Source organism: Marmota monax, unplaced genomic scaffold, assembly GCF_021218885.2.
Source record: "Marmota monax isolate L192 unplaced genomic scaffold, Marmota_monax_Labrador192_F-V1.1 WCK01_AAM20220418_F8-fsc00010, whole genome shotgun sequence".
NCBI lineage: Eukaryota > Metazoa > Chordata > Mammalia > Rodentia > Sciuridae > Marmota > Marmota monax.
The window spans coordinates 11,236,531-11,250,369 of NW_026692321.1; the positions used below are offsets into that span (position 1 = coordinate 11,236,531).

Genomic DNA, 13,839 nt, shown 5'->3' on the forward strand with positions numbered 1-13,839 from the left:
ACGTTAAGTAACTTCCTTCTATCCCTGTTTTTCTAAGTTTTAATCATGCATTAGGAATGTCAAATTATGTCAAACACTTTTGGCCCCATCCACTGCTTTGATCATATGCTTTGTCTTCTTTAATCTATAATATGCTGAATCACAAGGACTGATTTTCAGATACTGATCCAGGCTTGCATGCTTAGAATGTATTTCATAATGTATTTTTCATATTTACTGTTAAGTTCTATTTTCTAGTAATTGTTAAAGATTTCTGCATCCATATACATGAGGTAAATGCATATGTTGTTTTTTTTGTTCTTGCTTTTGTTTTTTAGTTCTTCTTTGTCTGGTTTTGGTATCAAGATAATGAAGTGAAGTGTTGCCTTCTCTTCTGCGTTCTTGAAAAGAATATGCAGAATCCATGTTAATTCCTACCTAACATATTTGCTACAATTCTTGAGTGAAACCAACTGAGCATGGAGATTTCTTTGCTTAAGTAGGATATTAAAATATGAATTAAAGTTTCGAAATAAATATTATGCAAATTATCTCTTCTACATCAGCTGGGTTGTCGTCGTTTTTCCTTTCCAAGAAACTAGTCCACTTTACCTAAATTTTCATATTTACATATATAGAATTGTATATTAAAACTGTTATAAAAAAAAAGTTATTTGCTTATTCTTTCAATCCTTTTCATGTCTACAGGACCTGCAGTCATAAGCCCTATTCCATCCCTGATATTGGTAATTTATATCTTTTTTCTTTTGTTGATCTAATGAAGTTTGTTAATTTTATTCATCTTGTTTCAATATTTTCTCTATTAATTTTTCTAATAACAAACTTAAAAAAACAATTTAAGCTGGGGGTGGTGGCACAAGCCTTGTAATCCCAGCAGCTTGGGAGGCTGAGACAGGAGGATCAGGAGTTCAAAGCCAGCCTCAGCAAAAGTGAGGTGCTAAAAAACTCATAAGACTCTGTCTCTAAATAAAATACAAAATAAAGTGGGAATGTGGCTCAGTGGTTGAATGTCCCCGAATTCCAATCCCTGGTAAACCCCCACAAAAAAAAACATAATTTTATAATTTTGCACTTACCAAAGTAGAGGTACCATTAGTGAAAGAAACTGTACATTCATCTTCATCACCATCTTTATCAAAATCCTCCAGTTCTTCTTGTCTTGGTCTTTTGGCATTTTCAGGAGAGAAGAAATTTTCTTCCTTTCTTTTGGCCATCAGGTCTGAACAAATATTCATAGTAACAATGAGATAAATCAAGTACAGCATCCATGTGATTGATAAACACTAAACTTAAAATAAATACACAAAGCTTACTAAATTTTAAGTATTATATCCACCCATTTTACTTTTAAAATTAAGTACATTAAAGTCTTCCATACTTTATGTGGAGGAAAGGGGTCACTGAATCAAAAAAAGAAAAGCTGGAAAAGGCAGGAAACATTTTCCTGTATAGCGTCCAGAAAGAAACACAGCTCTGCTGACACTTATAGCCTGAAAAACCCTGAGTGGGACTTATGATCTCCAGATGGGTGAGACAATAAATTTCTGGTGCCTTAAAAACCATTACTTGCATCCTCTCCATTAGAATGTTACTACAGAATTACTTATGGCAAGATTTTATCAACATATGCCCATCTGAACGTTTTTACTCTTAACTTACAAAAGGTAAAAACATTTTATTTGTGAAACTACAGTTTCTGGTTTTCTACATCTGCTATGTAGAAAATGGGGATGGCATAGTCCTTCTTAAATTATTCCAGAGCAAACATCCAATTCTTAACAAGTTATAGAGTAATAGCAAATCAGATAAAACTTTTGATTTTTATACTATTTTCCCAAAGAAGCTTATTTTAAAGCAATGTTGCGCAGCATTAGAAGTTTCCTTAACCATTACCTAAGTAGTCCATTTTGGTTCTCTTCTTTGTCAATACACTATAAAATGTAAACCTAAAAAATTAATGTTTTTAAATAAATACAAGATTTTTGCTGAAAATATGAAGTGACCAGCTAATCCAAGCTGATAGTCTGTGACTGAAATTAAACTTTATTACTACTCTATTACTCTCATTTTTCTCTTTATAATTAAGTCTCTTTAAAGACTTAAGATGATAAGCACGTAATAATTGTTGTTTGCTGAGTAAATAGAGGAAAAAAAACAATATGTATAATCAAAAATCTCTTAAGATGTAATAAAAGAATAAGAGGAATGGTTCTAGGATCAATTCATTTTGGTCGTCCAATACTAGACCACAGCAGTCTTGCCTGTACCATGTACTTGACTTCCTTCTCACCCCCAGCAACAGTAAACTAAGTAAAATTTTCTCTCTCATGCATTTGGTCTGAAAAATTCTAGTCAGTCCTCACTAAGAGATGATAGCTGTATTTAATGATAGACCAAGAAACCCAGTCTTAAAAGGGTACAAATTTGCTGGGAAGGAAGGGGGCTCCTAGAGTGGCATTACAAAAAGAACACAAAGTAGATATGAAGAAACAGGAGATTCTGGAGGGAGAATGCAAGAGAGAGAAGAAGAAGCAAAAGACATTCCTATGCAGTGTTTATTTCACTTTTTAGTCCACTACTTTTCAAAGTTATATAATGACAGACTCAATTCTGCAGAAATAACAAAGATGTATACATATTTTGGAGTACCTGTTTTGGAGAATTACCTTTGTCAAGTCTTGACACTATGATAATGAATGCTTCATTAAGCAAAATGGGTAGCTTGTCCCTCTTTTTCAAGCTCTATATTGTCTTCTAATGCATCACATTTTAATGTTTTAAGAAAATGAGAAAGAACTTCACGTAAGCTTATTCAATAGTGAAGGCCTTTTTAAAGCTAATTTTATGAAATCATTCCAATTTTTTTCTTGTATTTTGGTTTTTACAGGTTCACAATATCCTCCTGAACTGCTATTTTATAATTTGATTTTTAAAACATTGATAACAAAGACTCAAAATTATTACTTACCTTACATCTTATAAAATTCTCATCTGTAGTCACTACTTCATGCAAATTTTACTGTTTGAGAGCTGTCTTGAACATTTTTTCTCTAAACTAGTTCTTTGTGTTATCAAACTTTTCTTTAAGGAGATGTTTAATGATAATTCACATATTTTTATACAACTAAATATAAGGGATATGCTGGTGCTCAAGTTTAATCTCTAAATTCTCCTTCCAAAGCACAATTTTAAAAAGCAACTGGAGACTTCCGCTTTCAGGAATATAAAATAGAGGTTTTTCTTTTTTTTCCTACTAAATGCAATTAAAAACTTTGAATGTTAATATATAAAACAAACTTAAGAACGTTCTGAAAGATGAAAAGAAAGCATATATCTAGACCAGGGACCCAAGAACAACACAGCAGTGAGTTCTGAGCTTGTGTCATGCCTTAAATATCCCAGACTTTGAGGGATTACTAACCGGGAAACATGTACAGGTGCCAGGAAAAAAAAAAAAAAAGCCCTAAACAAAAGCTGGTCCTCTTTACCCTTTCTCAATAAAAAGGATAGTGTAATAAGACAGAACACTCTTAGGCAAAAACCGCCTTACTCCTGTCAGATACCACTGAAAAAGACAAGGCTCCCTCTCCACTGATGTCAGCAAAGCTCAAGCCTGAACTCTGATCCTTGAAATGCTAAATAAAAAGCAGCATCTCTGCACCCCAAGGGACATAGAGTCAGAGAAGGATAAGCAGAGCAAGCAAGCAGACAAATTGGGGGGCCAGGATAATGGTGTAAGAGACCATTTAAAGGGTCTAGACTTCCACAGATAGCAGGCAATAACAAGGTACTGTTTACTCTTCTTCCTGTTGACTGCTGTTAGAAGAGGCCTAGTGAAAAAGTAGGACTTGCACAGATGTGGCGAAACCATCCTCACTGCAGTTTCATTGGGGACCATAGGGGGAATGCTACCCTAGCCTACAAGTCAACCAGCTAAGGAAATAGTTCTGGTTAAGTTCTAGATCTGACTCTTTCTCTGTGGCCCAATACCTAGGATGACAAAGGCTATGATCTCCTAAAAGGTACTAAAGACCTTAAAGGGTTTTTATTTAGATCTATCAACATTTATCATATTAGAAATTACAACTGAGAAACCTATACAACAAAGAACACAAAAGTACACATTCTATCAGCCAAAGCAATGGCATCCATCGCATGTTATATTACCTCTGGAAACCTCCAGAATACACTCCAAAGTAAATGAGAGTGAAAAAGACAAATGATGCTTTACCATTATTATGAAAATATTTTTGACTCTGTAGACCTCAGGAAAGAGTTTCCATGGATCGCTGCACCATATTTTGCAAATTGCTGCTGCAGAGGATACTACAGGTAAATCCATGTTATAGTGCCATATATGATAAAGTATAGCTAGAAAGCAATAAAGTTAAGAGTGGTTGGGATAAAAGGGATCACAGAAAGACCTGCAGTCTTGATATTGCAGAGAGTGATCCAACGACCAACAAGCATCATCCAGATGCTTCCTGGGAACTGGGTAGATAACCAAAATCTCAGGCCCCACCCTAAAGCAAGTGAATCAGAATCTTCAAAAGACTTTAGGTGGTTTATATAGAACATTTTTATAAAGTTTGAGAAGGACTGTGAGTAATCATGTGTAAGAACCTGGGCTTTATTCTATTTTGAAGGCAATGTAAAAACCTAATACATTATAATGAATCAAATGCCAATTAAACACACACAACCCAAACAAAATTTTTGAGACAAAATTACCATTAAAGCCACATCTATATAATACTCAGCATCATTCTTTGCAGATAATTTATTTTGAATCTCTCATAGAAGCCAAAATTTCAAAAATCAAACATATTTTTCAAGTTATTTAATAATAAGAATCAATGTACATTAGCTTCAACTTCTTGCTAATTTACATTTCTCAAAATACTACCAGATTATTATTCTTAGCAACACTTTCTTTTCTCTTGCCCATTCTCTACTCCCTTTTCAAACACTGAACAGTAATTTATTTATTACAGAACAACAAAAAGATACCATTACTTTTTGATTTTCCCAACATTTAGATAGTTTTTAATAACATTTAATATATTATCTGACATCAGTTGACTGATTTTAGTATTTTATCATTAGAGAACAGTGGTTTTGCAAGCCAAATCGAAGGAGAGAGATGTACTAGGTTAAGTATGATGAAACTTCTTATAATAAATGTGAGAATCCATACCATATGGAAGATCATACAAACACTACGTGACAATTTTTTTTTAGTTGCTGTTGTTGTTTTAGTTGTAGTTGGACATAATACCTTCATTTTATTTTTATGTGGTGCTGAGGATTGAACCCAGCACCCTGCAAGGGCTAAGCGAGCGCTCTACTACAGAGCCACAACCTCAGCATCCCCCCACCCCCATGAGGTATGTTTTTATTTGCTGGGCATAAACTGGGATTTGCAGTTTGCAGTTAGGTTGCCAAGGTAACTTGAAATCTAACAGACACTGAGGATCCTTCCTTTTAAAATAGGGATCACTTCGTAATTTAATAATGATGGATTTTCAAAAACAGATATGAACATCCTGATGTTCTGAGAGTTAGATAGAGGTTAAAATTGTAAAATTGTTCCCAATGGGATAAAGAAACATAACTGAAAAGAAAATCCTAAAATATACACTCAAAAAAGAAAAAAGCTCCTCTGGGGATTTTCAATATGTAGATAAAGCTCATTTTAAGTATTTATTTACACTTACAATTAAAAAAAATCTGAATTAAGGGGCACATTATTTCTCCTTTACAGGAAGCAAGTACCACCAAAGTAGAGACACTGAAGATTGATTAAAAAATAAGTTCAAAACAAAAATCAATAACTAAAGGTTTATTATAACATGTAGATACATAAGAAATTTGAAAGCTATCACTTGAATTTTTAAGAGTTATAAAAATCTAACTTTCTAATTTTAGTTTCTGTCTAGTTCTGTAAGGAGATTTAGAATTATTGGGAGTTTTGTTTTGTACTGGGGATTGAACCTGGGGGTGCTTTACAACTGAGCTACATACCCAGATCTTTTTATTTTTTATTTTGAGACAGGGTCTCGCTAAATTGCTTAGCACCTCAATAAATTGCTGAGGTTGGCCTCACACTTGAAATCCTCCTGAGTCACTGGGATTACAGGCATGCACCACTGCACCAGACAGAATTATCAAATTTTTATTAAAGACAAGTTACTACTATTTTTGAATCTGCCCCAGCTTGTGTTTACCTTATCCCCAATTCCACTCTTCCCACCACAAAAGACACATTCATTCTATACTAAACAACCTCACGTTTGTGTGTGTGTGTGTGTGTGTGTTGCTGGGGATTGAACCCAGAACCTTGTTCATGCTAGGCAAACACTCTAATCTTGAGCTACACATCATCAGCCTCATAATCTCATCTTTAATGTAAAGAATTAAGTAAGTATATTGTTTGGAATATGAGATTCACTAGATAATAAATAAGTATGCAACTGTAAAACTTTGTTAAGTCCATTCACCAAAAATGCAAGATCAGCAAAACTGGGAAGTACTGTCCACATTTTAGGTAATAAAAATGTAAATACTCAGATTTGTATTTTGGAAATATCCCTATGGTCTCAATATGGGACAGAGGAACAGTAAAAATAACTAGATTTAGTGAGAATAACAGTGAGAAGAGACTACTTTCTAATATTATCATAAGCGGCTGAACAAAAACTTTGGCCAGTATCAGGATGAAAGGAGATGCAACCAAAAGATTTAGAAAACTGGTTATAATTCCAGATGAGTAGAATTAACATTTGTTGAATAACTACGCCTCAGTTTTTGAGATACTTTATCTATTTAACTTTTTACATTCTTATAAATATTGCTCTTATTTTTACAAAAGGGGAAGTTAAGATTCAAACAAAAGACCTGAACTTAAGTAGCTACAACATAGTTACAACTCATAAAAGGTTAACATATAGCTAAACTTAGCAGAGGTCCAAATCCAGGTTTGTCAAACCTGAAGTCCAATCTCTTCAATGACAAGTTCCTTACTAGAATAAACAAAAGGGGAAGTTAAGATTCAAACAAAAGACCTGAACTTAAGTAGCTACAACTTAACTAACTCATAAAAGGTTAACATATAGCTAAAACTTAGCAGAGGTCCAAATCCAGGTTTGTCAAACCTGAAGTCCAATCTCTTCAATGGCAAGTTCCTTACTAGAATAAACAAGAGTTTGACAGCTTATTCACAGGCAATGAAACACTATTAATCTGTTCTTTATCTACTTGTTTATCCTTCATTAAAACTACCAAAATAATTTCATTATGATGTGCCAATCATGTTCTAATTAAAGTGAATCAAATTTTGGGCTTGCTTTATAAGATTTCAGTTTGTCTTTCATCTTCTCATTTAATGCTAAAAACCATTATAAGTAGATAGAAGGTTTGTCAAGGAGGGAGCATAAACAATAGATTTGTTTTGTTTGAAAACGGAGTTCGAAGAGCTCCTAGGATATTGAGAGTTCTGCAGGTCATAAAATATATTCAGCAGGTGGATTTGGGAGTGTACGGAAGAAACTATAGAAAGTAGCCTGAATTTGGTGAGGAAGGAAAGCATGCTGAGAAAAGATGTAATTCATTCAAGTAGTCAATCAAAAATGTGAACATTAATATAGACAAAGTAACTATTCTTGACCCTCTGCTAGCTGAACTTCAGGGTTTGTGTACACAAAACTGTGGCATTTGATGCCATCCTAAATATGCTTTTATGGTAAAATTTTGAGTTACTTGTTAATTCCTGATAGTCAAGTACTTGTGAGCAGATTGGGGGGGGGGGGGGGGCAATGTGCTGTAGATTAAACCTAGAACCTCAGACATGCTAGGCAAACACAACCCATGAGCTACATCCCCAGGTAGCCAAGTGCATCTTTGATTTTAAAACTTTCTTTTAAAAACCAGTCAAGGTTTAGTCAAGTTTTACATAAAATTCCACAGACTAGGCACTCAGTAAAATAAACTTCTGAGGACTAAAACTTACTTTTTACTGTAACAATTTTAACATTCCGTTTGAAATTACTTTTTGCCAGAGTCAATACTAAATGTTTTTATACTAATAATAGATAACCATATATAAAGTTGTTTCTCCCCCATATGTAAATACAACTTTCACTGTTTTTCTCCCACCCCTCTCCCCATATTTAAGAATTGAGTTACAAACTGAAACTTAAGGTGGTATTGATCTGCTCAAAGTCACACAACTGTTTGTCTCAAACAAAAACATATTTTTAAGCAATATACCAGTCGTCTCCAAAATTTTGTACTTGCACTCACTCATCAAAAGAAATTCTGAATATGCATTCCAAAACTCATAATAACACAATTATGTTAGTCTGTACACTTCACATAGTAAGAGAATGAAATAGAGTAAATCTAAGTAAAAGTTCTAATATGTTCCCTCCCACCTCCTTGGAACTCTCTGCAGACCATTCTGCACATGCTACTGTCCATTATTAAAGCTACACAGCGGCCGTCTATTTCTTTTGACTACACCTTGCGAAATAGCTTGTCCTTTAACAGTGGCTCTTAATCTCCTACTTTAAATATACCCAGAATTACATAAAAAAAAAAAAAAAAACTCACACAACTTCTGTTTTCAGGCTTTAAGTATCAAACAGTTGCTCTTTCTAGAAATCATCACAGAATCATCTCAAGCCCTAAAACTCCGACAGCCCTTCCTGTACCCTCAGGTCTTGTTTTCTGCAATTCCCAACCGGGATTCTTTTCTATTTAAATCCCACAAGACATTAAGGAAAAAGAAATGCCACCACAAAACCTTCCAACACCACAATTTCACTGGGATACACCCGGCGTTTTCCACGAGACCGGGCATCAACGGCAGCTCCTGCAGCCGCGAAGCTTGCTCACGTCCTTTAAACACACTCAAGCTGCAGCCTGCGGGGTCCCACGAATTCGAGGCGCGAGTCCAGTTCCCTGCGGGACCTCACCCGTGACCGCCGACGCCCGGCCGCCCGGGGACGCGGAGGGCGGGCCCGGCGCAGACAGCCAAGTTTCCCGCGGCGGCGACCTGCGCCCTGAGGACAGGGCGCCACAATCCACTGCGCGCAGGGGGTCGCCGGCGCCGTCTGCGCCCCCGGAGCGGCCCGGGACACTGCGGCCTCGCGGTGCCCCCGTGGACCGGGGGCCCACCGAGGGGCCAGGGGCGGGGGACGGGTCCCGGAGCCAGGAACGGAGAAGCGCGCGCCCGTACCCTACCTCCAACAAGTCGAAATCTCTCAAAGGGACCCAACCACCGGGGTTGTCGCGGCGCGACTGTGCGCGAATGCCACAGTGAGAGCGCCGCGGCCTCGGCTGGCCGCTGTTGGGCCGCCGAAAACCGCGCGCCGGCCGCGGGAGAAGACAGTCGCTCCGCCGCCCCGGCGCCCACCGCGGGACGGTCCGCGCCTGCGCCCGCCCACCACCCCCTAGGACTCCTCCCGCGCCTGCGCGCTTTGGGCGTTTCGCGCCACTTGAGTCCAAGGGGAGAGGGCCGGAAGTATAAGCGGGCGGGCGGAGGAAGCTGGTCGGCACGCGCCACTCGAAGGCAGAAGCGGCGGCAGCGGCGCAGCGGGAGGTTTGCCTGAAAGAAAAAGAAGATAGCTGGGTGCCGCACGCCGCAGGTCCACGCATGCGTCCGCGAGCCGGCTAAGGGCAGGAAGAAGCCGCCCCGGGCGACTCGGGCCCTGGGGAGGGACTAGCCATTTTCCGGAAGAGGCGGGCCGGCGGGCGAGGCGCTGAATTCGAAAGTGCTCGCTGGGGCTTTCCGCGGGCCGCTGCGCTGCTGTTTACTTTGGAAACGAATGAAGACTTTGTGTTTTTCCCTTTGAGAAAATCAGAAAGGTGGAAGCCGCCGTAGTTAGGCTTGGATCCAACCTGGTAAATGACGAAGGGCTTCTTCCAGAACCCAGGTGGAAGGGTTGTCCGGGTAAGTCCCTTGGGACTGAGGAGAGGCTGACCTGATTCTTTCTCCGGCTCTTTTGAAAATATGGGTCCGGAGCCGCGCCTCCTCCAAAACGCCTTCTGCGGCGCGCCTTGAAGGAGGTGGAAGGCGCGAGCCGAGCCCCCAAGCGCGATCCTGCCTTTACTTTGTGCCGGCGAGGGGGCTCTGGGCCCGCGCCACCGAGCTGCTGGGTCCCCTGTGCCCTCCTCCTGCCTCCAAGGAGTTCAAGGCTCTCTGTGGGCGAGACTACCCGCCTGCCTATAATGCACGCTTGTTCTCCTACGTTATCTTGAAAATAATTCTATAGGATTCACACAGGGCATTGGGGTTGTGTGGGTACAGTCCCCCACCCCCGCGCCCCCTGGAGTGTAAATCACGTCAACAGATAAGGCACCCATGGTTTCCTTGGCTTAGCTTTCCGCTCACTTCTCAACCCTAAGCTTATCCACCCCTTCAGTATGACACCTTCCCCGTGAATACGCAGACCTAAACAAGTAACCTACTTTGCAACACCCAAAATCTTTCCTTCCAGATGGGGAAAAAGATGGCATTTGCCCGTCCCCATCTGATGTCCAACCTCCGGTTTCCAAAGAACCTTGTACTTGTGAAAGTAAATATGTGTTGTGGCCTTTGCCATGGATCAATGAAAAGTATCGTATAATCAACAAACTAAAATGTGGGGACAAATCGGTCCTGGTTGGTAACTCATGTGAAACATTCATGGAATCCCCTGCTTAGGTGTCACTTTCTTCAGGAAACCGTGATGTCCAGGACTAGGTAGGGCACCTATTTCCTATAGACACAAATGGCTTGCTCGCCTTACCTCTGTGCCTGTACTGGTCACATTGTGATATTGCCCTTTTTGTCTGCTGTCTCGCTCTACCAAGATCATTAAATGCTTAATGCAGAACCTGAAGTTAAAGTTGTATCTATGCCACCCAGAAGCATTCCTGGTAAATAGTGGATACATTAAATTTTTGTTGATAACAAATCTGAGTTAGAGTAAGCCTTAAAGCTTGGCTTTTTCTTCATAAAAAAGGTGAAAAAAAATTTTAAAAATGAGCATTAGTGAAATATGGTAAGTCCCATACAACACAATCTTGCGCTGAAATAAAGTTTAAGCCATTTAATAATTTTTTTGTGAAAATATAGTCATTTGAATGGATTTGAGGAATTATTCCCTGCTGCTTTTTTGTTAAACTTTCTAATTTTTTGCATCAAGTTGAAATAAATTAGAAAACTTGCTTTAATAAAATGCATATTTTTGCATAAATCAGACCACTGACTTCTTTTTGTCTTTAAATTTGGTTCATTAATAGAATTAGCAAGGTACTGTGTATTTCTCACCTCATTCAGTTTTATAATTAACCAATAAAAACATTAGCTTTTAAGGAAGTTTTAGGAGCATAAATTGATTTATTGGTACCATATGGTTACATCAAAGGGTTGGTTTTTGTTTTAACTGAAGTGGATTCTTAATCCCTTTATTTAAGTAAAAGTTTATGCTTTACCAAACAATAATTTCTGAAGTAGAATAATTTTTATTCCAAGCTACCAAAATTGGTTATGAGATTCAAAGGATATTAGAAACATGAAATTAATCTAGTTGAATAACTCTCATTTTGGAGAAAAACTAAATGTCTTTCCAAGGTCATACAAGTAATTGTGGTATCTCCAAGGCCAAAATCCTAGGCTTTTTGTATTCCAAGTTCAGTGCTCTTTTCACTAAACTAAATAAATTGAAGAGATTCGTAAGATGTGTAGCTGTTTGCTGAGTGTTCTGATTTTGATACACACAAGGTAAGCTAAATAAAGTGAAGCCATTAGTAGGTTATAAAGTTATTTGCTATATTATCATTCTAACTTTCTTGGTTCGCTTATTTTTGTATCACACCTGTTCCTAAGAACTATAAATATGTTAGAAGGCTCATTTTTGTAGTATGCACTGTATGGTCAGGTTGGCATCAATCAAGTTATTACAAAGTGAAAGTTTTAAGTAGACACTCACCAAATCCCACACCACAAAAATTTCAAATTTTATCCAATTAAAAAATAAAAAGCATGGAAAAATTACACAGTTTTTAATGGATCAAGATGTAGTAATTTTAAATTTTACTTGATACTGATCTACTTTTAAGTAACCTTGTGTTGATTATCACCTCCTACAAGAACCATCGGTTTCTTTAGTGTAGTTCAGTATCTTAAAAGCTGTTGCTTCCTGTCTCTTTTTGGAATTTTATATGCTTTTTTAGTTTCTTGATCATTGCTATTTAATGTCACTTGGGAGAAATGACTGATAAAGAGAACATGTGATGAGTAGAAACAATAGATGATAGAAATTTTGGATTAACTGCTTAAAACAAGGTGTACTTTTAAATAAATTTCATGCCATTTTTCCCTTTCAAAATTGAAATGTTCTTTTAATATCCTACTTTTATGAATGGTCTTTAAAAAGATCATGTATTTTTAAACTTCAGTTGTAGATATTTTGAAGCTAATTCTAAAATAGTGTTTTTTAAAAATGTATTAAGTTAGTACTCGTGTAGTTTTACATTAATCCCTTTTGCATTTTATAACTGTCTAAAGATAGCCACCATTAAATGAAGAAAATTAACTTGTGACGCAAAGTCTTACTCATGAGGAAAGTCACTGTTCGTTGCCAGAAAGATGATGATTTAGGTTTTTAATCAGGATCAGTCTAGCTAATGTGAGAAGAAGGATTGTGTGGGCATAGAGGATAGTGAAAAATGGAAGCAGAGAGACTAGTCAGAAGGCATACAGTTGTATGGAGACAAACTTATGGTGGAATCTAGATCTATGCATCCATGTGAACAAGTAGGCAATTAGAGGTTAGTCAGGAGCTCAGGGGACATGTCAGAGGATGTGGGATTATATTAGAGAAGATGAAAACGTTAAAGAAAAGTTCTAATTTTTGTCCAACCCCCAATCCTTTAGATATTGTTCCTTGGCATGGTCCTAATCTATAGTTTTTAGTTGAAAGTAGTGAATGCTATTAAATCTTACAATAAATCAAGAAGATCCAATAGAAATTCACTAGTGATAAACTTCTAAGGGAAAAAAAGGATTTATTGGAATGGGTCAGTCATATAAAGAAGTTAGCTTCTTTAAAAATGTCTCCTTGATTCCTATCATTTAGAGAAAAAAGTGAAAAACTGGCATATTCCATAGGAATTCTTTGCTTATGAAAGAAATGGGCTTTAGAAATTTTCAAATCCATTTCTGTAGATACATGGAAACTGTGGGATAAGGAACCAAAGTGGTTTAAAGGCTTTGAGATGGATTAAAGAACATAGTAATCAGGAAGAGTGACAATGAAAGACATTTTTCTAGAAAATGTCAAATAACTAAGGGAAAATGGAGAAGAGAACACTTTTTAGCACAGATAGTAGCTCAAATTTTACTTTCTGGAAACCAATGTAATTCTGTCATTTTTATGAGCAGTACTACAGTGAATATTGCTGTATATAATTCTGTATACATCTAAGCATATCTTAAAGTAGATATGTAGAGAGGTATGGCTAAATCAGAAGATAACTTGCATTGACATTTTGACTTCTAGAATCAAGATCACATTTAAAAGAAATAGGATCACTTATGATAACATTGCTTTATGAAGGAATTACCATTTCCTTCAGAGCCAGTATATTCCAGTATTCAATGTGAATCAAAAATGATAACAGAATTTATCAGCAAGAATTTCCCCCTCAGACTTTCTTAGTTTTATGTGTTCTGATGGTTAGTACTTTGAAAGTATTATTTCACTTCATCATAATACTTTAAAAAATATATTAGTCCCCATTCTTTCCTGAAATTTTCCCAATTAACTCTGAATCTATGTCACAGTAGAATGT

General features: G+C 37.3%; 2 protein-coding genes across 6 annotated transcripts in view; one reads left to right on the forward strand and one right to left on the reverse strand.

Annotated features, from left to right (window-relative positions):
* Positions 1-9,387, reverse strand: part of Smc6 (structural maintenance of chromosomes 6) — a 77,794-nt gene extending 68,407 nt beyond the window's left edge. The window contains exons 1-2 of the mRNA XM_046441302.2: positions 9,244-9,387; positions 1,077-1,219 (exon numbers count right to left, since the gene is read on the reverse strand). Coding sequence (XP_046297258.1) covers positions 1,077-1,214 — 138 coding nt within the window. The 5' untranslated portion in view covers positions 1,215-1,219; positions 9,244-9,387. The remainder of the gene's footprint in view (positions 1-1,076; positions 1,220-9,243) is intronic.
* Positions 9,388-9,659: 272 nt separating this feature from the next.
* Positions 9,660-13,839, forward strand: part of Gen1 (GEN1 Holliday junction 5' flap endonuclease) — a 28,757-nt gene continuing 24,577 nt past the window's right edge. For 4 of the 5 annotated variants that reach the window (XM_046441303.2, XM_058578374.1, XM_046441305.2 and 1 more), the window contains exon 1: positions 9,660-9,952. The gene's annotated coding sequence lies outside the window, so the exon portion shown is untranslated. The other variant, XM_046441304.1, reaches the window with a different exon arrangement.